Source organism: Malus domestica, chromosome 16, assembly GCF_042453785.1.
Source record: "Malus domestica chromosome 16, GDT2T_hap1".
Classification (NCBI taxonomy): Eukaryota; Viridiplantae; Streptophyta; class Magnoliopsida; order Rosales; family Rosaceae; genus Malus; species Malus domestica.
This window is the reverse complement of record NC_091676.1, coordinates 14482520-14506075: the sequence shown is the minus strand read 5'-3', so window position 1 is coordinate 14506075 and position 23556 is coordinate 14482520. Positions and strand designations below refer to the sequence as shown.

Genomic DNA, 23556 nt, shown 5'->3' with positions numbered 1-23556 from the left:
AGCTATAGATTCAGCCGTACAAGCCACTTTAGGTGGATCCGGCTGATATGTTATATTTCATGAGATTATTTCACCTGAGTTACTTATTTTGTTACTTTGAGATATATGGCATGGTATACTATGATTTTCGCTATTCTGATTATAGTTTTGAGATATGTCTATATATTCTATTTTCTGGGAAATTATACAGGTTTTATGGCTAGGGGTTAGAACTTTTGATAAATGAAATGGTTTTGAAAAGCTTTGTTTTTGCCCACTCACACTTTCTGTTTTGTGCCCTTTCAGGTTTTAGGTAAGAGTGCTTGTTGGTGGCTCATGAGGTATTCACGGCAGCTCTGACAGATTATCACTAGTGTAGGACCATCTTTGGTACTGTATGTTTAGTATTCGTCATGCTGAACTGCACTTAGGCTACTTATGCTCTGGCTATGTGTAGTCACACTTATTCTCGTCTTGCACCTTACCTTATCTAGTGCTCTAGTTGGTTTGGTTTTTATTTATTCGCATTTCTGTATATCATTATTGCTTCCGCACTGTGCATATGGCTACGTCACCCTCACGTGACGGCCAGCATGCATCGATCTAGGTCTGGGTGTGTCATATTCAATTAGAATTTTTAAAAAAAATTATAACATTCCAGATGTATTCAATTAGAATTTGAATTTAAAGAATTTGAAAAAGTTGGGGAATTAGAGAGAATTGAAGAGATTTTGTAGTGTATTTTAAGCATCGACAAATCTCACCTCTCCTTATCAGATTTTGAGGGAATTGAATCAAAATTTTACATGGAATCTCTACAAATCAGTTAAACTCCATAAAAATCCATAAATTTATAAATCGATTAAAATCTCTTAAATTCCTAATTGAATACACACATCTAAAATCATAAAAGTGAAATAATATCTACCTACTTTATCATAACAAGAAAAAGAAGGAAAAACAAAAATAAAAACTACCTAGTATAATTAATTTCTAATTTTAAATAATTTAATTCTAATTAACCATGATAAATAGGAAGTTGACATTTCTTACTTATCTCATGATTGAATAATGTCTTAATGGGACAAATATCTAAAATTCATTGTTTTCTAAATCTAAATTGGCAATGCCAACGATAGTTGATTCAGTTGGTAAGGGTGTGCTTGTGGTTAACCTCTAATCTAAAATTGATCTTTGCTGTCAGCAGTTCTCATTGGTGCGTGATTTGTAAATTCCTATGTAAATTTATATCTGTTGCAACTAGCAGTTAGGTGCTACGTGTAAGTTATTTCGGCTTGAGGTTGTGGTTATGCCTTGACGCTGGTGGTGAGAGTAGTCAATCTTCCCCTAAACTTTATGTTACCAGAAAATAAAATCTAAATTGATAATTATGTGTGAATTCAAACACACCTGAGAATTAAGAAGTTGAAGATAAATAAAAAAGTTGAAGATAAATTATGGAATATAACTCATTTTTGTAGACTATACGGGCTTGTTTAGGAGTGTAAGAGAACATCGTGACTTCTCATTCAAAGCAATTACAATGTCTTTATAATCACTCTCTAATAGGCCCTTAACATCACTTTCGGAGGTTAAAGTACAAATACTCGAGTGGACTGAAGAATATTCTCTTTTTGGTCAAAACATGGAATAATGTTTGATTGTCATTCTCCCTCATCAATACATGACAGATGGTAGATGGATAGTGGGACCAAGGTGATCCCATGATTACCCGAAGTTTGGAACAATATATATGTGAAGGTTTTTTGAGGATCCTCAAAAAATTTGGTACGAGTTATGTGACACACCCCGACCCGGAATGTCTACTAGGACTTTGAATCAAGCTGTGATGGCCAACACCTGGAAGGTGACGAAGCCATAAAGTGTGATGTTGTGGAAAATTGTGAATGAATTTAAACCTAAAAGTGCCTAATTACTAGAGTGCACTGGTGAGCGGGAATGAACCCAATTCACACGTGATGTTAGAGCATAAGCAAGTACAGAAAAGTGATGTAAGAATCGTAACCTCAAAATAGTCTCCGATACTAAGAATCGCCGCAAGTCTTTGTGATGATAAAACTCAGCTAATAATACATGGATGGTGAAGACAAGATAAGGGTGAGTGGCCCTGTAAATACTAATAGAGAACATATGAAACATGTATTCACTCGCTATAACACCTGTATAATGTCCAGACTTAGAATATAAAATATACATCTTTATATACGTATATTGATTCAAGTCATGCTTCATATATTTATAATCGTATGTTAACTTATCGCATATCCATCACGTCTACTGGCCCATCACGTATTCACCACATATATTCATTATATATACTAGCGTGTAAGTCGGAGTCACCTCTAGCGACCTATACGACATATTCATATCTCATCACATATCTCATCAATCATGGCTAGCATATAATAGTTGGAGTCACCTCTAGTGACCTATACGACATATTTATATCTCATCACATATCTCATCAATCATGGCTAGCATATAATAGTCGGAGTCACCTCTAGTGACCTATACGACATATTAATATCTCATCACACATCTCATCAGTCAAACTAATACCCTATACTTGCTTGAGTTTACCTAAACTTACCTGAACTTACCTGAACTTACCCGAGTGTCCTGCATTCACCTTTGCACTTCATAACGTTCACAGCACCACAATTATATATATATGCAAACAATTCAACTCATCGATTAAGCATTATTCAATAGGCATAGCATTTTTAAAGCATAAATCCTTTAATTGTATTTTCTGGGAAACATCAAGCGTATATATATATACCTAAAACCAAAAGCCCACACACATTGTTCAGTTCCTTAAACAAAGCTATGGTCTCGATTATTTAATTTCATTTCTTATATGGCTGCATCTAACGTCTCATTAGATTGCCTACGTACCCTAAACAGAGATCAAGCCATTCGTAGTTCACAATCATTTATATTAATACGCACATGGATAAATCACGATGAAATCTAACTCAACCATCTCATAGTATTTTATAACTTATAATTATATATATACATATATATATATATATATATATATATATATATATATGTCATGGCATAAGTTTCTCAGTTTTATTTAAAAGCATTTATAGAATTATCAATCATGAAACATATGATGAGCAAGGAAAAATCCACTCACCTGGAGTCCGCGCTACAACTTCCTAGCACGAACATCGAGGCATCATAAACGATCGGCGCCTGTGACCAATTATCAAACCATATCTCAGAATTCTCGTTGATATAATACATAACTTACATCGCACTCAAGTCTACGCAATTCGGTCCAAAAGATCCACAAATCAGATCTCTAATCCGTAACTTCCAAGGATCCACATTATGCTTCTAGAATAACATACTAAAGTTTCAGAACGATCCAACGGTCGGATCTCCACCAATTGCCAAAACCAAGTGGCGGTCATCATTTTATTTTCTGAACTTACAAATCCAATTCGAGGAGATCCATATGTCAGATTCCCAATCCGTAAGTTCCTATATTCCTCAAATATTATGAATAATAATCTATCAAATTTTGATGACGATCCAATGATCGGATCGTCGATTCATATAATGGCCTATTAACGTATCTTAGAGAATTTTGGCTCTAATGATCAATCTACGTCATTGACTTCTCAAAACTGAATTTAAGGCATCACATATAGTCTAAAAATAGCATTGGTGGCCCTCAGGCCACGCTCCGCCGCACCAGCCGCCGCAGGTGGCGGTCGGCCGCCTCGGCTCACCGGAAAATTCAACTATTTCTAAAAATTACCAAAAATTTCATATTTGAAGATCTCAATGAGTAGAACAACTTTCATACTTGTGACCAAGGCCAATTTGGCTTGGAAACACTTCAATTTCACCAAAATTCGTGCGGACCCTAGAATTTGGTGTGCTTCGATTCGACCTCCAAACTTGTTCCAACGCCTCCACCACTGCTTGGGCTTTGTTCCTGGGTTCTAAGGAAGTCTAATGGTAGTGGTAATTGAAGGAAAACGTTTCACAAGTGGTGGATTTTGAGCAATGTTCCTGACGGCACCCACCTTCGGTTTTTGAATAAATTACCACCAAATTCCTTCTAATTTTGAATGGAAATGGAAGAGGGAAGGCTAGGAAGTTGTTTCTAGGTGGTGGTTCGAGACAATTCATCGGAAAGTGGCCGAGAAATAGGTGAATTCAGCCTTGGAGCTTGGCCGAGTCGTGCGGGTCAAGAAGAAGACCCGGCGGTTCCCTTCTTTTCCTTCTCCCTCCTTTCCCTCCTTCCCATTTTCTGGTTGGCCATCCTCTTCTTCTTTCTTCTCCTGATTCGCCATTTCTTCCTTCTTCCAGATTGGGCAGTTTTGCTCAATCCTATTCCCTCTATTCTTCCTCCCCGACATCTCTTCTCTCCCTTTCTCATATTCTCCCAATAATTAATAAATTAATAATACTAATAATTATATACATATAAAAATATAAATCGTAACCAAAATAAAAGTACTTCTCGGGTTAGAGTTCCGTAGAACTTTAACTGTAACTCCAAATCTTCTTCTGCTTGCGTCTACGAGCCTATATTGTCGAGTGCTTAAGGAATACGCTAAAAGAATTCCATACGTCTCACTATACGTAGGTAAATGAAAGTAAAAAAAAAAAACCATTCACCTCTAGGACATTATCATAAAATCACGCTTTTAAAATTTATAAAATAATAAAATTTGGGACGGGTTGTCACATTACGTTTGTGCCTATCAAGTGTTTGATGTAATGCTTACTAGACATATCTCGATAGGTTGCGTCGACATCACTCTACAAATTTTTTCTATATTACTCATCATATTGATTTGACATATATCGATATTTATTGATATGTGCACAACATGGTTTAGCTAATGGCAAGCTCATTAAGTGTTCGACAAAATACCTCTGTGAATAAATAAAAAAAAATTTGCACGCTCTGCGCTTCTGCTTTACCTAAAAAACTTGTATATAATACGACCCCAAGGTTCGAATCCTAATTCTACTAATGTGCATGATCCCTTTGATTATTGCTCTAGCTGCGTCTAGATTTCAATTCTTGTGCACAAAGGATTAAAATTTCCTTTTCAAATTTTATGTAATCGTGTTAACAAGTCATTCTCTCATGTCGTGTTTGAAATTACCACTTTTTTAAAACATAAATTTGTAAAAACCTATTAATTTATTAATGAATGATAACACAAACCATTTAGTAATTTACACTGAGAATATTTACTAATCGTTTTGTCATAAGTTCTAAGTATTTTCATTTTCATTTTTAAAAGAAACGTTAAAAGATATGAAATTTAACTTGATTTGAGTTTTTATTTTTTAAAATAAAAATCCATAAAAAAAAAAACTTAAAACTGAAATAATTTTTTTTCGAGAAAAAAACTGAAATACTTATACAAAAACGAAACTGACATGGCACTCAATCAAAAGGAAAGCAAAGCATGTTTCAGGTGGAGGTTAAAGAGGAGAGTTGGAAAATGGACCAAAACAAAAGTAGAAAGTACAAAACGTTGCCTTGGAATCCTGGCAGGGGCATTGTCGTCAAACCACCTCGCATATTAACCGCCGCCGCCGCCACCTTCATGATGAGCTCATTCCCTCCAAAAAAACACTGAAAACGCACGCATTCATTCGTCCAGTTCGATCCCCCACATAGCTGAGCTCAGGAATCTCGAATCTCGACGCGATGCGAGGCAACGATCGGATCAACGCGTGTCTCCCCGACGAGCTGATCGTCGAGGTCTTCCGGCTGCTCGACTCCAAGCCCAGCCGCGACGCCTGCTCTCTCGTCTGCAAGCGCTGGCTCTCCCTCGAGCGCCTCAGCCGCACAACCCTCCGCATCTGCGCCACCGGCAGCCCCGACTTTGTCGTCGACCTCCTCGCCCGCCGCTTCCGCAACGTCCGCACCGTTCACATTGACGAGCGCCTCAGCATTTCGTTCCCTACTCCCCCCGTAATCACTCAGTCGATTCGATCGATCCCCAATTCGATACAAATCGACTTATTCTAATCCGTTAAAACAAAAAGGGCCTAAATGATTTTGATTGTGTTTTTGAAGGGGAGGAGGCGCGCGACCGACATTGCGGCGGTTTCGTCGGTGAGGCTGCATTCTGCCAATGGGTCCGATGACGGCGTGCTTGATTCGAACAGCTTATCGGACGCTGGTATGACTGCTATCGGCGACGGATTCCCCAAGCTCGAAAAGTTGAGCTTAATCTGGTGCTCCAGTGTCTCCAGTATCGGGCTAACTTCGCTCGCTGATAAGTGTAAATTGTTGAAATCATTGGATTTGCAGGTGAATTTTTGCTTAATTGACCTTTAATCTCTTTTGTTATTGCTTTGTTAGAGTTCAATTTAAATGCTTGAAGGCTGCAATTCCTTTAATTGGAAATTATGAGTACATTCCTACATGGGTTTCTTTTGGGTACTGTCTTGCAATCTTGCTTTCATTAAAGGTGCATTCTTTACCGTAAGCATTCAAAAAATGTTTGTACTTCTTGTAAAAACATAGGAGAGAAAATGCACCTGTATCAGTGTCCGATGAAGTTTTTGGGGTGCCAATAATTGTTCCCGATAATTTTAAAATCGTATTGATATTTGCTATTTGATATACATGTTAAGTACACGACATGGCGCACCAGCTAACCTTAATTTTCTGTTTATGAAGGGTTGCTATGTTGGAGATCAGGGACTAGCTGCCGTGGGAAAGTGTTGCAAGCAGCTTGAAGATTTGAATTTGCGGTTTTGTGAGGGATTGACTGACGTATGTGTGGTTGAATTAGCCCTTGGTGTTGGGAATTCATTAAAGTCTCTTGGTATCGCTGCCTGTGCAAAGATAACTGATGCTGCAATGGAAGCAGTGGGGGTACACTGCAAGTCTCTTGAAAACTTGTCTTTGGATGCAGAGTTCATACACAACAAAGGGGTGGTTTTTGTGGCCCAAGGATGTCCTGCTTTGAAATCTTTGAAACTACAATGTATTAATGTCACAGATGAGGCTTTGACTGCTGTTGGAACTTCTTGTTTGTTGCTGGAGGTGTTGGCTCTATATAGCTTCCAGAAATTTACTGATAAGTCAGTACTCATTTTTCCTAATTTGGCTCTTCATTTATTACATGAATGTAATAGGACTTACATATTAAAAAATTAAACATAATTCTTTATCTTCTCTTTGTTCCCTAGTAGTTTCTTATTGCGGCTTTCCAATAAGAAACTTCTTTATGGAATGAAGCGCTACAGTTTCTCAAGTTCAGATTGTGCCTGCACACATCATTTTTTAAGATTACTGAAAAATGATGAAGGTTTGAGCTTGTCTGTTTCATTTTATTAATTCAGCTCATACAGTTAAATGACTCGCTCTTTGTTTTCATGTCTGCTACATTTCAGAGGTTTACGGGCTATTGGAAAAGGATGTAAGAAGTTAAAAAATCTTATTGTTAGTGACTGTTTCTTTCTGGGTGACAATGCTTTGGAATCAATTGCAACTGGCTGCAAGGAACTTACACATCTTGAAGTGAATGGTTGTCACAATATTGGAACATTGGGTCTGGAATCCATTGGAAAATCTTGCCCGTATGTTCCTCTCTCTGTTTAACTTGAATTGGTAATTTAGATGGTAATTATATGGATGGTTTGAGTGGTTCTCATGTTTAGCTTATTGATGCTGCTAAGCTGTGGGAAAATTCCATTGAGCTACATGCTTTCACTAGTATTTTTCTTTGAATGGGTTATAGGATACAATTAGCATGGATGTTTAGCAGTCAGTTTTGCCCGTAGGTGGAAACTTATGGACATTCAGAAGTTGTATCCTTGGAACTGTTTACTTCAGCTCAGTTGGCGGATTTGATGTTTGTGTTCTTTAACATAATTTCTTGCATGCCTATGGTAATACCTAGTTGATGTTACATTCTTGTTATTTATTCATTTGTCTGTTGATGGTAAGTTAATCCAAAGAATTTGAATATGTGCAGGCGTCTTACTGAGTTAGCATTATTGTATTGCCAAAGGATAGGCAACTTTGCACTTAGTGAGGTTGGACGAGGCTGTCAGTTCCTGCAATCTCTTCGTCTGGAAGATTGCTCAAGTATTGGAGATGAAGACATTTGCAATATAGCTAAAGGCTGTAGAAATTTGAAGAAACTTCACATTAGTCGATGTTTTGAGGTTCTCTCAAACTTAACAAAGTCTTAATCACCACCTTTTTTATTCTTCATTTACTGTTTACAGAATATGAATATAGTTAATTTTGATTTTTTTTTTTTCTGTTATCCAATATTTCCTTTTGTTTGGAAGAACGGAACAATATGCAGGAACAAGGAAATGCAATGCTTGGTTCTGTATTTGAGTCGTATACCCTTTATTGAGATGTTATCTTCAACAATAAATGTGTTCTTTTAAGTTAAAAGATTCATTTGTATATCGCTTCTGTCAAAAATTCTTTATTCGTTACTTATTTGGATAACATCTGTTGCCTTCTGGTATAGATTGGAAACAAAGGAGTTGTAGCAGTTGGAGACTATTGTAGGTCACTCACAGACCTTAGCCTCCAGTTTTGTTATAGGTAACTTTTTCATTGTTTTGTGGATCAGAATCAACATTATGTCTTTAACGTTGTATATCCCATGGGTCATCTCCTAATCTTAACTACATTATGTCTGTGACGTTGTATATCACACGGGTCATCTCCTAATCTTACCTTTTACTACTAGAGTTGGGGACCAGGCCCTTATTGCTGTTGCTCAGTGTAGCTCCCTACAATATCTGAATGTCAGTGGATGCCACCAAATTGGTGATGCTGGATTGATAGCCATTGCAAGAAGTTGCCCGCAAATTAGTTATCTAGATGTGAGCATTCTTCAAGTGTGTTCTCTCTCCCTCTCTTGCACTCTCTTCTCACCCCCCACAAACACATGTATCTTGTGACTTATATCTGAAGCACAGGAAGCATCCTTGTTACATTTGAAGAAACAGTGGAAGTTTTCATGTTCATATTGATTCACACACAACCTAACATGATTGCGTTTTTCCAATCTGTGTTCAACCTAACATGATTTTCGTTTTCAAAAGAATTTGGGGGACATGGCAATGGCTGAACTCGGAGAAGGCTGTCCAAACCTGAAGGACATTGTACTGTCACATTGCCGTCAAGTAACAGATGTTGGTATAAACCATCTTGTTAAAAATTGCACAATGCTTACATCCTGCCACATGGTTTATTGCCCGGGCATAACTTCTGACGGAGTAGCCATGGTGGTCTCGAGTTGCCCCTACATAAAGAAGGTCCTGGTTGAGAAGTGTAAGGTTAGCCCAAGAACCAAACGGAGGGCAGCCTCTGTCATTTCCTATCTTTGCGTGGATCTGTAATGTCCGCGATCCGCTTTATGTACATACCCTGAGCTTGCTGAATTCAGGACAGCAATATATAGAAGACAACATCTGGAGCCAAATCCTCTCTTAGGACTTACATGAAATGGGTTCACCGCCACTGACATTTCATTCTAATAGAACAATGACATGTGTAAGTTATGGCACGTTGTCATAGCGGATTGGAACGCCATGTGGTGGTGAACCCATCGCATGTAAGAACCAGTTATGTAAGCATGCCCAAGATCTTTTGCTTATTTTTTTTTATAACTTTTTTGTTGTTTATTTTTTGTGGCCGTACTGTAATATTAGCAATAAATGTTTGTAATGTCTTTTGTAATAATAGTAGTATTCCTATTCCGAGTGTTGGAGAAAGAAATAAAAGAAGTAATGTTCTGATGGTGTAACTATCTGGCCAATTTTCTCCAGTATTTTCATTGTTGCACAGTTTCTTACAACATCGAGACTCTAACCTAAAATCTTAAACTTCTGTCTCGTTTGAGCTAAAACTATGGGGGCAATTTCATGGACTTGTAGTTTTAGTGGTTAAGAATATTCCTCATCGCATATAAGCTTTTGAAGTGCAATTACAATCTTGTCACGCAAAAATGGATCCACCTAGCAAAAAATATGAAGTTGTAATTCAGTATTTTTTTAAGATAATACTATTCAAATGCTGGTGCGTGAGAAGTAAAATTGAATATGAGAATAGGACCTTTCCCCATCACTTCCCTTGTTGCTTCCCCAAGAGAAAAATGAAACAGAATAACTAGATTGAAACGACGGCGTAGTGACGGAATTTAAAACAGTGAGTCGAAGATTTAACATTTCCGGAACCCGCAGAGGTGTGTGACGCTGTCTTCTGACGGATAATCAGTTGCTGAGAGAAGCCATGACCGGAGGTTGCAGCATCAGAGCCATCTGGATCCTCAACAGTCTCGACGCCGTCGTTTTCTCCAGGTCCTCTCCGAACACATTCTCACGCTACCCTCTCTCCATATCTATCCATCTATTATATTGCACAACCACAACGAGCTAATCTTAGATACAATTCTGCTTCAAAATTCCAAGTTCGATTCGAATTTGGTAACCCTAGATATTGGGGGTTTTGAAATCCTACGCCCTAATTTGCTCCTGAGGAAAATTCAGCAACATACAAATTGTTGTTGCTGTTGTTGTTTTTTTTGTTTTTTTTTTACAAAAATTATTAATTTGATTGAGTAAAGCTAACTAATTTGTTAGAGGAGTTTGTGTATTGGTGTACGGAAGCTATGATTGATAACTGGGATCTATGGTTGTGTTTCTTGGCAGCCAAACAGGGATTTATAAAATCTGAGTTTTGCTGAATTTGGTTTTGTTTTGTGATTTTTACTACTCAGGAGGTTTCCAGTGGTAGAGAAGCGGTGGAGGGGGGTTTGCAAGAGTGAAAACGAGATTTCGGCCGAGGGTGGTCTTAATTCGAGTGTCTTTCCTTTACTTCCTAGTGATTCAGAGTTAGCCGCCGCATTTGTAGATAGAAAAAGAAGGTCAGTTGAGATTCATTTCTGCTTTGTCACCTTTTTCTCTTGTTTCTTTTTCTTGGGCTGTTTCTATAAAAATCATGTGAATATGTATTTTGCTAAAATTGTACATCTTGAACTATCAGATTTTATTAGCCTGGTTGATTGAATCACAACTAATGTGCTAAAACGTCTTCGTTTGTTTGAACATGTTAGTTTTGTGACTTACATCTAGTATGTAGTTTTTCTCTGTTACCTCACTCTCACTCTCGCGCTTGTTTGGGTTTTATGGGTTTCTTGTATTATGTTATTACAAGTGATTTTCTCATTATAATTGTTGTATCCCTCCTTCTGTAGATCATGGTAACTTTATTACTATGTTTTTTATTTGTCAATGTTACTAGAATTTGCTTTTTATGCATGTAGGGAGGGGTCTCTTCGTGGGTTTGGGGTACGCGTAAGTCAGTCAGCTGAAGGCTCAGATTCTTGGGTTGATGATCCAATCACACGTCATATCATAGGAATTTACATTAGCAATGAAGAGGGAGGGGACGATAATCTGCTCTGGCCTTTAATCTTGCACACAAAGGGCCATTATTGCATCCTTGTATTGCCTATGGTGGAGCCCAGGCATTTAAAGGCATTTGTAAAGTTATGTAATAGATCTGATTGTGGCAATGCTGTTGGAGTGGAGGACAGTATATCTACCATTCTGCTTGATCTTCCGTCCATCACAGGGTATGGTAAGTTACTTTCAATATCGTTCAGGAAGAATATCATACGAGAAACCATAGTTGTTTTGTCATTCCTCTCCGTATTTTTAAATCAATTTTTAAATTGGCATATGAGCAGTGCCTCAATTAAACTCGTGAAGGGCACATAAATTAGATTAAAAATGCATAAATGAGATTAGTGTGTCCCGGATGTTTGTGTAAATTTAAAACCTTGCACATTCCGTTTTGCTTTCTATTGATGGGATGCACTGATTCCAATTTTTTTCCTTTCCTGTTTTTTTACAACGTTTCCCTTTCCTCCATTACATTTACAAGGGGCTGGCATTGCATGTTTATATGAACTCTAAAGTATATATTGAATCAACTGTGTAAATGGAACGTGCGACTTTCTTTAAAAACATTAAGCAGTTATTTTTCTTTTTTGTTATCCCCTAGTGCTTTTATGGTGGCACATGCTATTGGTGACATAATAATTGGTGATGTGGCGGAACCTGAAGTGGTCGTAAGTGCATCCCCATCTGTCGGAGGATTGTTAGACTCACTAACTGGCAGCATAGGAATATCAAGCATCTCCTCAAGGGCGAAACCTGTAGCTGCACCAGTTGCATCCTCAACCCCTTCCGGCATTGCAGCAACAGGAACTGTTACATCAGATGCTCTCAAGACTGGTTCTAGGCCTTTAGATAAAGATGCTCTCCGAACTTTCATAAGTAGTTCAATGCCCTTTGGTTGGTACTTCTTACTATGTATTTCTCATCTTGGATTTTTTTTATTATCATTATCACTATTGACAATTTAGTGGTTCACCTTTACTATGACCTGTTGCTGGTTTAGTGTCTTATGTGCTTGCTGATTGTACATATAGGAACACCGTTGGATTTGAGCTTCCCCAATATTCTTTCCATTAGGGTTAATGGCTTTTCTTCGTCAGATCTTCCTCCTGCAGATCTGAAGCAACCTGCTTGGAAGCCTTACCTATACAAAGGAAGGCAGAGAATACTGTTCTCAGTTCATGAGACTGTCCAAGCTGCTTTGTATGATCGAGACGAGATTCCAGATAGTATATCAATTTCTGGTCAAATAAATTGCCGAGCAGAATTAGAAGGATTGCCCGATGTGACCTTCCCCTTAATAGGGTTGAATGCAGATCACATTGAAGTTTTATCATTTCATCCTTGTGTTCAAGTTCCAGAACAAGGTGCTGATAAGCAAGCTGTGATATTTTCACCCCCGTTAGGTAATTTTGTTCTAATGCGTTACCAAGCAGTTTGTGGTCTTGGACCACCCATAAAAGGATTTTACCAGTTGTCTATGGTCTCCGAAGACAAAGGTGATTTCTTATTCAAATTACGGCTAATGGATGGATACAAGTCTCCTCTTGCTATGGAGTTTTGTACTGTGACTATGCCTTTTCCAACAAGAAGGGTTGTATCTTTTGATGGCACTCCATCGGTTGGAATGGTTTCCACTACAGACCATTCTGTGGAATGGAAGATTGTCACAGGTGGGAGGGGCCTCACCAAAAGTATTGAGGCAACTTTCCCTGGGAAAGTTCAGTTTGCACCATGGAAACCTCAAAAATCACCTACCTCTAGTTCAGCCTTTGGAAGCATAGCTGATGAAGACAGCGATATTGAGACAGATGGTAACAATAATAATATGGTAAATGTAGATGAGTTCCTAACGGAAAAAATGAGCAAGGATCTTCATCCAGCTGATTTGGAGGAGCCATTTTGCTGGCATGCATACAATTATGCCAAGGTACTTGCTTTGTCTTTGTTTTTTTCTCAAAATCAGTTGGGATTTCTTGCAACAGAGAGTGATGTCTTATCCAAAAAAGTCTGTTAGAAATTACAAATTAGAGATAAGGCTTCCATTATATTGATCAAATATTCGGATTTAAATTTGGTTTCATTGGTTTTGTTCTCCGTTATTGTTATTATACTCTTGCCAGTGTCTATGTGGATTGAATACTAAAATAGTAATGATAATACAAATTTTGTCAAGTGTATATTTTGTCTGTGTCAGTCAAGCACACCTTTGTACTTTAAAGTGTTTAAGCATTTATTGAAGACCTAGCTTTAACAGAAGATGGCGTTTCCTGACTCATGTTTACAGGTGTCGTTCAAGATTGTTGGGGCTTCATTGTCTGGAATGTCATCAGATCCAAAATCTGTAAGTTTTGCTTCCTTTAATTCTCCTGTCATGGCCTGGTTCGTTACACAAACCCAGGGATAGGCAAGAAGAGGAATATTCTTGTTGTATTTAGCTCATATTTACTTGTATTTTTTGTTTGCTGGCTTTCTTAATTGTTTCTTCTACACGCAGGTAAGCATTTATCCAACCGTTAAAGCCCCAGTGGAGTTCTCTACTCAGGTGGGTTTTTCCTCAGACTTCCCTATCTTCAGGCTTGATATACTTGTATTACTCTGAGAATGCATGCTGCTGAAAAATTGTTAGAAAATGTTTGCTGACGTCACTGTCCATAGCAGTTCATTTTTGCATCTTCTTGTTTGACTTGTGCTCATCATATATAAACTAGCATAAGTATATTATATGTAGTCATGGCAATGCTACAGATGGACCAATGATTGTTTCATAACCTGTGAAAGTAAAATTCTCCTTGGTTTCTTGTTTCTTCTAATAGTAGCAATTCTCCTTGGTTCCTTTTCACTTGTTAAACAGGTTACTTCTGGGGATTATATTTTGTGGAATACGTTGGGTAGGTGCCCTTCTGTTGCTGTAGCAAAAGTATAGGGATGGATATGGATGGCAACCCAGGAATATAAAATGTAAATTCAGGGATCAAGAATGCTCTCTTTATGTAATCCGAGTACACCAGATCCGTGTTTTAAAGTCCGATGTGTGCTGGGGGGACGGATTTTTCAAATTTCGGACCTCCTATTTTGGCATTAATGGGCGTAAACCTTTGTTCTTTGCTAGAGATGGTGTTAAAAAGAAGGGATGTCAAGTTTATGGTCTGATTTGTTATGAAATGGCGTTTTAAAGTTTCTGAATAGATCACTCGTAATTTTATTTAGTGTTGGAAGAGAAGCCAATCTACCCGTCCTTGCTTATATGCTGTTAATTACATGAATATTATTGGTTTGAAAGCTAGTTTTCGACAAATTGTCATTCCTTACATTTGTTCCTTGAAACACAAGAATTTACAGGTTCCTAACCATACAAAGAAGCCTTCAAATGGCCATTTACAAGTTGGATGGTCTGCTCTTGGCAACAAAATTTTGCCATCCAGGCCCCAACTTCTTCGCACGAGCCAGCGGACGAAAATGACATCAAAGGCACGGAGAACCCGAGATCTCATCGCGAAGTTTGCCTCCTCGGAACACACTCCATTCAAGGACTGTGTTATGATGTGCATGGTTCATGACTCTGCATTTTATCTCCTTTCATGCTCTCTCTTCATGGTTCAACTTTCTTCTCTCTTATTCTTCCAGAAAGTGTCTCGACGAATGGTAGAGATCGTATGGTGCCCAGAGATGATCGACCGTGCATGGCTTCCGGGAGTCCAACCTCAACCATGGCTTACCCTTCCCGCTCCAGTGCAAAAGACTAATGGGACCAGGGTGGAGGCTCCTACACCTTCCTTCAAAGTTGTCACCTCCTAAGCCATGCTGGTTCCACCGGTGATCCACAGCCTTGATGTTTCCGGCCAAAAGCAGCAAAAAGGGCGGCAGAGACCCCAAATGGTATAGCCTCTTTCGCTTTTGCAACGCCATCCACTCCTCAACCTTCTGTGTATACCCTCCTTTCCTCCATTTATCCACATCCACCACCATCACTCCTGTGTTGAAATAACACGGGTTTCTTCCTTGGAACGTCTTCGACAAATCCTGGTCACACCAAAATGCGTTAGTGAAATACTCTGTGAAATTTGCCCGGCAATATTCCGGTGCAGCCACCACCATATCTTCCATGTCCACACTCCATAGCTTGGCAATGTCATCCACCACAACGAGGTCCGAGTCCAAGTATATAACACGTCTCATCTCATTCGGAAGGATGTCAGCAAGATAGATTCTAGCATAATTCATAGGCCGATCCAATGCTTGTCTTATAGATTTTGATATCTTCCCGCGAACCCGGTCCGAATCAAAGGCATACGTCTTGAAGTTTAAGTAAGGGAACGTAGACTTTATGCTGGAAAAGAACTTGGGCGTCGTATGCGCGGAGAGGAAGTGAAAGTAGAGATTTGCCGGGCATGCCGAGTGTTGCAACAAAGAGAATACGGCAGCCATTGTGCCGCGAATGTAATTGGCATCTAGAGTCATGGCAACATGGATGCCATCCGCATTTTCGGAGCCACATTGCTCGCCATTTCGGAAGGCAGGCGCTTCACGGAAGACGGGAAGGTCAGGGGAGGGACGGGGAACAAAGCCTAGGCGAATGCCGGAAGTGGTGGTGATGGGGTGGAAGAGGAGGATGGACAGGAGGCCAAGGAGTATTGGGAGAGAGGTTGGAGTACTCAACAAGGCCATCCTGTCAAAGGTGTTTTGGTATTATTATTTTGGGGACTTTTGGGAGGTTGTCTCTAAAGACGTAGGCAACGGAAGCGATTTGAAATATTAGAAATTGGGGGTTTTTGGATGTGAGAAGTTGGTAGAGAGAGAAAATCTCCGAGTATTTTGGGTTGCCGAAAAGTCGAAAGAGGTCATTTTTTTTTTCTTTCTATTTGTGGCAAATTTGGATGATCTTAGTTAGGTGTTGACAAATGTAAAAAATAACCCAAAAAGTACAGGTGCATACCCAATTTCACGTTTTGCATACTTGTTTTTCACCTTCTGCACTTCCTTTGTTAATATTAGCCTTTGATGTATTTATTTATTCAGCTTAATAGCTAGAATGAAATAAAAAAGATGCAAGAGGTGAAACATGGTGCGCATAAATTATTCTTATGTTTATATTTTTACTACCCATAAGAGTGTTCGAGCTTTTGATTAAAAAAAAATGAAAAACTATCTAAAACACCTTCAAAAATTTTCATTTAACCATAAGGACAAATAATTTCAAAAATGTCAAAGTTGCCCTTGAAAACCTTCAAACAACAACTGAATGCAAAAGATAATAAAGTATGGGCATGAGATCCAGAGACAAGGCATGCAAGAAGTCCACATGCATTCAGCAAGTTCACATGCCGTTCAAAACAAAAGCAAAAGAAGACAAATAACAGTCCACTTTTAGAAACAATGACACCGACAGTTTTCAGAAATAATGCAAAGTTACTATTCAAAAAAGTTGTAAATAGTTGTTTGTTTTTTGAAAAGTTGTTCTGTAGCTTAGGAAATTGATTTGTATATAAAGGAGCATTTCCTCCCATGCAAAAACACACCATACTCACACCATACTTCAATCTTCATACACTCAAGCATCCGAAGCCTTCCTAACATCCTTTGTAAACTCTTTCTTGTAAACACTTCTCTTTGTAAACATTTTACATATCAATAAAAGTTCAAGTGTACATATTCAAGACATCTCTAAGCCTTAAGTAAGTTATCTTTCTTTCTTTAGTGTATTTGTTTAATTAAACTTCTAGTCTAAAATAGGAAAACACTATTGTGGTTATATTATTAACCTGCTAAACTTAGTTGAATGCTTGACATACAAATAACTGGACATTAACTAGGGTACCTCTAAGTTCAGATGTTAAGGCCTTATACTTACATTGTAAGTGACCGTCATGCTGAAATATGTCAAGTTCCATGTGCAAGGTTTTACGTCTAGTTGTTATAATGACCATCTGACTATTTAACCAAGCCTTTGCTTTACGAATTTGGTATTAGAACCAAGTTTAACATTTTAATAGTATAATTATAATAGTAAAGTATATTGAGGATGGAAGTCATTAACACAACTGATATTACACACTTGTTTAATTTTGTATGAACAATAGATATTATTGTCCTTGTAGATCTTGTCAACCACAACCACCAGGTATTTATTATCCTAGACACCCAACTATAACTAGCATAAAGAGAATATTAGCATATATATATATATATATATATATATATATCCAAAAGAATTAGTAAGACTCTGAAGAAGCATAACTTTTATCTTGGTTATCATGAACACCATTCATTTATTAGCAAATATAATAACATAGAAGTGTAGCATAGAGTTTTATAAGCAAAAAGAGCAACAGATCAAACTTTAGAGACCTTGAGAGAAGAAAGAGAGTTTCTAAAAACTAGTTAGCTGTAACTTTAGAGAAATGTAGACTGTAGTTGTCACATCCGGGTTCAGTAGGAACTCCGTAGTTAAGCGAGAATGAGGCCAGAGCACTCTCAAGATGGGTGACCCACTGGGAAGTTGCTCGTGAGTTCCCAAAAACAAAATCGTGAGGGAATGGTAAGCCCAAAGCGGACAATATCGTGCTACGGTGGAACCACCTCTAATGGTCTATATGACATGCACCTAAATTGGATCCAATTGTGAGCATATGGTGCGGGGATGACTAGCGATTTATCACATAGCTATCAGGAGAGGATAGCATGAGCATAACTATATTTCACCCAATTTAGTCGCACAAACCTTTTCAGGGGTTCCAACTTGTGTGCAGTGTAGTACCGTACAGGTCACTTGCGATGACTCCGGCTAGATAAGATTGATGAGATTGATTATGAGCTATAGATTCAGCCGTACAGGCCACTATAGTTGGATCCAGTTGACATATTGTCTGGCATGAGTTACTTATATGATTTGATGAGATATATATATATATATATAGTTTGGCATGTCATATAATTCACATATCACTATTTCTGAGTTGGTTTTGAGAAAAGTAATTATATTTTTATATTCTTGGGAAAGTTACAGATTTTACGGCAAGGGGTTAGAACATTTGAAAAGAGATAAGGTTTTCGAAAAACTTTGTTTTACTGACCCACTCAACTTTGTTTTGCGCCCCTCCAGGTTCAAGATAGCAGAGCTTTGGTGGCCACGAGGAATCCAACGGTGTTCTGACAGAATTCACAAAAGTAGGATTCACCCGCGGGTGTTACATCTTAGTAATTGTATCTTTAAAGCTTCCGAACTATGTAAATGGTTACGTCACTCTCACGTGACAGCCAACATGCCCTCCTTCGGGACGGGGTGTGTCAGTAGTTTATGATAGATTATCTTAATTTAAAAATTAACGAACCACAAAAAAGAAAAATAAACTTAGACCAAAATAGTTTAGTTCGTTATTTTCCATTAAGAAAGCATAATCATATTTTACATAGTGAAGAAAATCCACAACCAATAGTATTGTAAATCTTATTATTAATCAAGCAGAAAATATAAAATTAGAAAATAATAAGCATAATCATTTGTTAAACTAGTTGTTATAACATTTTCAGAAAAATTCCACAAAAACAATTAGACAAAATTTAGATTATATTACATCTCAGTTAAAAGATAATAATAAAAATATTCAAAGGTTTCCTAGCAAAAAAGAGATAAAAGAGATTATTGACTTCATAGATAGTAAGCCTAAGCATGTAGAACTTAGATCGCTAGAGATAGTTGAGCAATTAAAATTAGAAGTTCAAAAAATTCAATTAGTACAAAAAAATTTGAGTAAACAAGTAAATAAGTTGCATAATAAAATAGACAGATTATTAGTTTAATAACTGATTATAGAACTATTAGAAAATAAATCCAAGCTTTGAAAGAAATTAGTAAGTTAGATAAAGAACCAATATGTTTAACAGATTTTTCAACACTAGTAGCTAGTAGTAATATTCCTATTAGACAAAATAATTTAATTATCCAATTAGTTTTAATAGCTGAAAAATTAGATCAAGTTGAAGAACAAATAGCAGAAATAAATTAAGTTTTACATAACGCATCTTCATCACTTCCACCATGTTTGTTAGAAAAATAAAAAAAAATTAACTTTGAGTACAAATAATCATATTAGAAGACCTAAGATAAATCATTTTGATAATAGAAAATAAAACTCTTTAGGAGAAAATAAAAAAGAAGTAGTTGGAGCTGAAGATAGTTTTGAGAGAACACAGAGAAATAAATATAATTTGTATCAATTAGGTTTATTTGAAAAATAGAAGTAGAATTGTAAGTAGCATCAGTCAACATGAAGTTAGTTGTATTGATAAAGAAGTTACACTTAATTTACTTAGTAAAGAAGCAGTTACCCATTTGAGAAAATCACATTTCAGTCAGATTTACATAGGAACAATCTTAATTGGAATAGCACGATTAACTAGAGTACAAGTCAGCACAAAAGTTCTAGTATATATATATGATGATAGATGAGATAATCACCAACAAGCAGCAATAACAACAGCTGAAGTCGACTTAAGTTCAAACTTAGCAGTTATAGGATGTATGCCAAATTATGTTATGACAATAAATGAATTTAGTAAATATATTAAAGTAAGTATAAGAACAAAAAATTATAATATGAAATGAGAGTATAAAAATTTGTGTATTAGCTTAATGTATATTGGTAAAGTGTCTGATAAATATAATCATAAGTTTAATTTAGAATTTTAAAATTTAGTTCAAACATTTGGTAGTAAGCATGTAAATATAACAGAAGCAAAACCCGTAGATAATAGCTATTTAGAAGGAATTCAATGGATATTACCTAATTTACAAATAGCAAGAAATCGACAACCAAATAGAGTACAAATATATGAAACTAGTATAGGTGAAGCAACAAATAGATTTAGTAATTATAAGCTATTAGAAAATATAGAAGATGATGAGAGTGAAATTGAAAATGAAAATATTCATATGGATTTTGATAGTTTAGATATTAATTTAGTAGAGAAATTTTTTGATCATATTGTAGATAAGCTTATAGATGATATCAATCATTTAGATGAAGAACAATACTTAGAAAAATATAAGACATATGAATTAGGACTTTATAGAATTTCAGATGAAGAGATGAAAAAAATTAATCTTAGAAATAGGAGCAGAACATATTTTAGGATAAAAAGAATATAATAATTTATTAGAGTTGAAAGTAGACGTTATCCAACAGAAGAAAGTAGTACATTAGGAGTAGAAAATATGTAGGTAGAACTAATCAACAATTTTTGAGACAAACAAATGAACAATATAATGAATAAGCAGGAGTAGATTACACTGAAGAAAGTATGATGAAACCATCTAGAAAAAAAATAGGATTTCATATTTAAGAGGATTAAAACAAATTAATATAGCAAGTAATATATTAAACTTAGATAATGTAGATCCACAAGATTGGGAGATAAGTTGACAGATGGGAAAAATGTTGCATACATGTAGCATTAATGTTAGATTTTAGTAATTCACAAAATATGTTAGATTATTTTGAGCATACTTTAAATGGTTTAATTTTTTATTATTTTCAATCATGGAAAATTCAAATTCTAGAGCAGCTAAAACGTATTTTAATATTGATGGTTTTGTTACTTTAATAAAGTAAGAATTTTTAGATCATAATAGGTTAGATGACAAAAGCGAACATGAACAAATAAGAGCAATTAGAAATTTAGAACAATTACGAATTTGTGATTTACAATATATAGCTGAGTATACATTAGATTTCTTTAAATATTTAGGAAGAACATGTATAATTAGTAATATTAATTTATTAGATACTTATATGACAAAAATAAAAGGACCAATAGGTAAAAAGATTTGGAATGAATAGCAAAAGCATCCAAAGAAAAATGATATTGCAATAGGACCTAGAATTCAAAATGTATATGACATATTTAGACAAGAGTGTAGCCAAATAAAAGCTAAGAGATAAATTAGGAAACAATTTTATATGAGTTATAAAAATATAAATTTACCACAACATAATGGCTATCACAAGAAAAATAAGTATAAGAAAATATACAAAAAGAAATATAAGTCTTACAAACCATACAAACAATATAAGAATTTTAGCATAAGACCTTCAAGAACATTTAGGAAGAGAAAATATATTCCAAAACAATTTAGGAAAAGAAGTGGTAGACATTGGATTAGAAAATATAAAGCACCAAAAGATAAGAGTAGTTGTAAATGTTATGTATGTGGAGAAGTTGGATAAATTAGACCTAAATGTCCAAAATTAGGTAAAAAGCCGAGAGAAAAAATACATTTGATGGAGTTGCTTAAGTTAGAAGAAGATGGAGATATTCAGTCAATATATAGTTTAGATTATTTAAGTGATAATGAGAGTATTTACAGTATAAAAGTAAAAATATGATAGTTTCAAACTCAGAAGATTCAAGTAGTTCATATGGTTATTTAGAAAAGTATATGTGTGCATTCATAGAAGAACAACATGAAGAAGAGTATAAATATATAAATTTAGGTTGGCCATAAAAATGTCATAAGTGTAGCATGTTAGTTGCAAATAAATATTATAATACATATTCAATATTGTGTGAAAAGTGTTATAATAATATATTATTGGAAGTTAATTCAGCAGAATTACAAGAAAATACTGAAATATTAGGAAATACTATTCATAGTATAGAAAAACAAAAAAATTGACACACCCTGATCCGAAATGTCCACCTGGACTCCGAATCGAGCTGTGCTGGCCGTCACCAGGAGGGTGACGAAGCCATAAAGTGTAATGATGTGGAAAAGGTGAATAAATTTAAACCTAAGGGTGCCTAAATATAAGAGTGTGATTGTGAACGGGAATAACCCATTTCACATGTGATGTCAGAGTATAAGTAAAATACAGTAAGGTAGAATGAGAATCATACCATCTAAGGTAACCACCTATACCATTATTTGCCAAGAATCCTTGTCGACATGAATGCTCAACCACTAAAACCTGGAGGGGCGAAAAACAAGGGTGAGTGGGCCTAAAAATAAAGTTTTATAAAAACCTTTTTGAAAACATTATAACCCCTCACCGTAAAACAAGTATAGTTTCCAAAATATACATACTACGTATAGTATTAAAATACTTACCAGAGCTAGCAATATCTCAAGAAATGTAATACGTCACAAACTTTCGTAAATAAACACCTGATGTCTGTAATCACATATTCTTGCATAAATAAACATATCATATCTAGTGCTCATCGACATATGCTGACACACAAGTTCATGCAGAGATATTCTAACATGAACAAGACTGGGTGTAGCAATGATATACGCTCTAGTACTACAATCATAGGAAGACTAGCGCTATGCGCAGCACATACGAGTCATAATTTCCTATAGCAATCTAGGACATGATTGGCACCTACAATGGATCCAAAGTGAACGTACGGTGTGATGTGAACATACACGTGAAAGACTGGCTCTAGCCTGGGTGAGTACTAACACCGGTGCTGCAAACGATGAGCAAATAACATAAATGTAGTCATGCCACAGTGATTCAATAATTCTAGTCAACATAATAGTATTCATAGCCGTAAACTTAATTAAGGCATCCGATAAGATTTATAGTGATTTCCTAATTCTCACCGTTACGTCATTTCCTATAAATGTTAATTTAATTACGATAGTCGTAGAGAAAATTCATTATTAGATGTATATATGGAAAGTAAATAAATATATGTATATATATCAAAGAAAAGACCCATTCACAGATCATGTCATCAGGTCGAACCTGCCTCACGGGTTTCGAAGATCTTTGCGATGCGTTTCACCTAGAAATGAAACCATTAACGTAAATATATAACGTACTAACGTATAAACGAGTTTTTCGTACAAAATACGGCTAATAAAGGAACTATTTTAAAATTGTCGAATTTCGAAAACAGAGGGCGGATTCAGATTCGGCATGTCGAGAAACCTAAGAAGGGACCTCGGGTTCTGCCACGCGTCGCCACGTGCTACCACAAGATGGCTACACTGGCAGCCATTCGCCACCACGCTATGGCTTCACACGCGTGCCCACGCGTTTTTTTCACGAAACATGCAGCTTTTACAGGTTGCAGGCCTTACTTTCAGAGCTCCAAATGAGTTCATTT

General features: G+C 36.4%; 3 protein-coding genes across 4 annotated transcripts; 2 read left to right on the top strand and 1 right to left on the bottom strand.

The window, feature by feature from the left end:
* The first annotated feature begins 5590 nt into the window (after window positions 1–5590).
* On the top strand, window positions 5591–9782 carry LOC103403822 (F-box/LRR-repeat protein 4-like). Of its 2 annotated transcripts, none has more exons than XM_029095449.2 (8): window positions 5591–5965; window positions 6071–6307; window positions 6680–7086; window positions 7399–7584; window positions 7983–8175; window positions 8496–8572; window positions 8721–8856; window positions 9079–9782. In XM_029095449.2, the coding sequence occupies exons 1-8, from the start codon at window positions 5699–5701 to the stop codon at window positions 9373–9375; spliced, it is 1800 nt and encodes a 599-aa protein (XP_028951282.2). In that variant the 5' UTR covers window positions 5591–5698; the 3' UTR covers window positions 9376–9782. The 2 variants fall into 2 exon arrangements, with proteins under 2 accessions (XP_028951282.2, XP_008340892.3); XM_008342670.4 differs by having other exon boundaries at window positions 5593–5965; window positions 8721–8871.
* A 316-nt stretch (window positions 9783–10098) lies between these two features.
* LOC103403821 (AP-5 complex subunit mu) lies at window positions 10099–14627 on the top strand. Its single transcript, XM_008342666.4, has 8 exons — window positions 10099–10335; window positions 10755–10901; window positions 11301–11612; window positions 12044–12336; window positions 12474–13369; window positions 13727–13783; window positions 13937–13984; window positions 14294–14627. The coding sequence occupies exons 1-8, from the start codon at window positions 10268–10270 to the stop codon at window positions 14363–14365; spliced, it is 1893 nt and encodes a 630-aa protein (XP_008340888.1). The 5' UTR covers window positions 10099–10267; the 3' UTR covers window positions 14366–14627.
* A 99-nt stretch (window positions 14628–14726) lies between these two features.
* Window positions 14727–16494, bottom strand: LOC114821937 (probable galacturonosyltransferase-like 4). The gene has a single exon (XM_029095450.2). It carries the CDS (start codon window positions 16105–16107, stop codon window positions 15055–15057), a length of 1053 nt encoding a protein of 350 aa, XP_028951283.1. The 5' UTR covers window positions 16108–16494; the 3' UTR covers window positions 14727–15054.
* Window positions 16495–23556: the final 7062 nt, after the last annotated feature.

Coding starts and splice junctions, on each gene's coding strand:
- LOC103403822 (XM_008342670.4), top strand. CDS start 5,699: ATGCGAGGCAACGATCGGATCAACGCGTGTCTCCCCGACGAGCTGATC. Junction 5,966..6,070: donor TTTCGTTCCCTACTCCCCCC/GTAATCACTCAG, acceptor GTGTTTTTGAAG/GGGAGGAGGCGCGCGACCGA. Junction 8,573..8,720: donor AGCCTCCAGTTTTGTTATAG/GTAACTTTTTCA, acceptor TTTTACTACTAG/AGTTGGGGACCAGGCCCTTA.
- LOC103403821 (XM_008342666.4), top strand. CDS start 10,268: ATGACCGGAGGTTGCAGCATCAGAGCCATCTGGATCCTCAACAGTCTC. Junction 10,336..10,754: donor GACGCCGTCGTTTTCTCCAG/GTCCTCTCCGAA, acceptor TTTACTACTCAG/GAGGTTTCCAGTGGTAGAGA. Junction 10,902..11,300: donor TTTGTAGATAGAAAAAGAAG/GTCAGTTGAGAT, acceptor TTATGCATGTAG/GGAGGGGTCTCTTCGTGGGT.
- LOC114821937 (XM_029095450.2), bottom strand. CDS start 16,107: ATGGCCTTGTTGAGTACTCCAACCTCTCTCCCAATACTCCTTGGCCTC.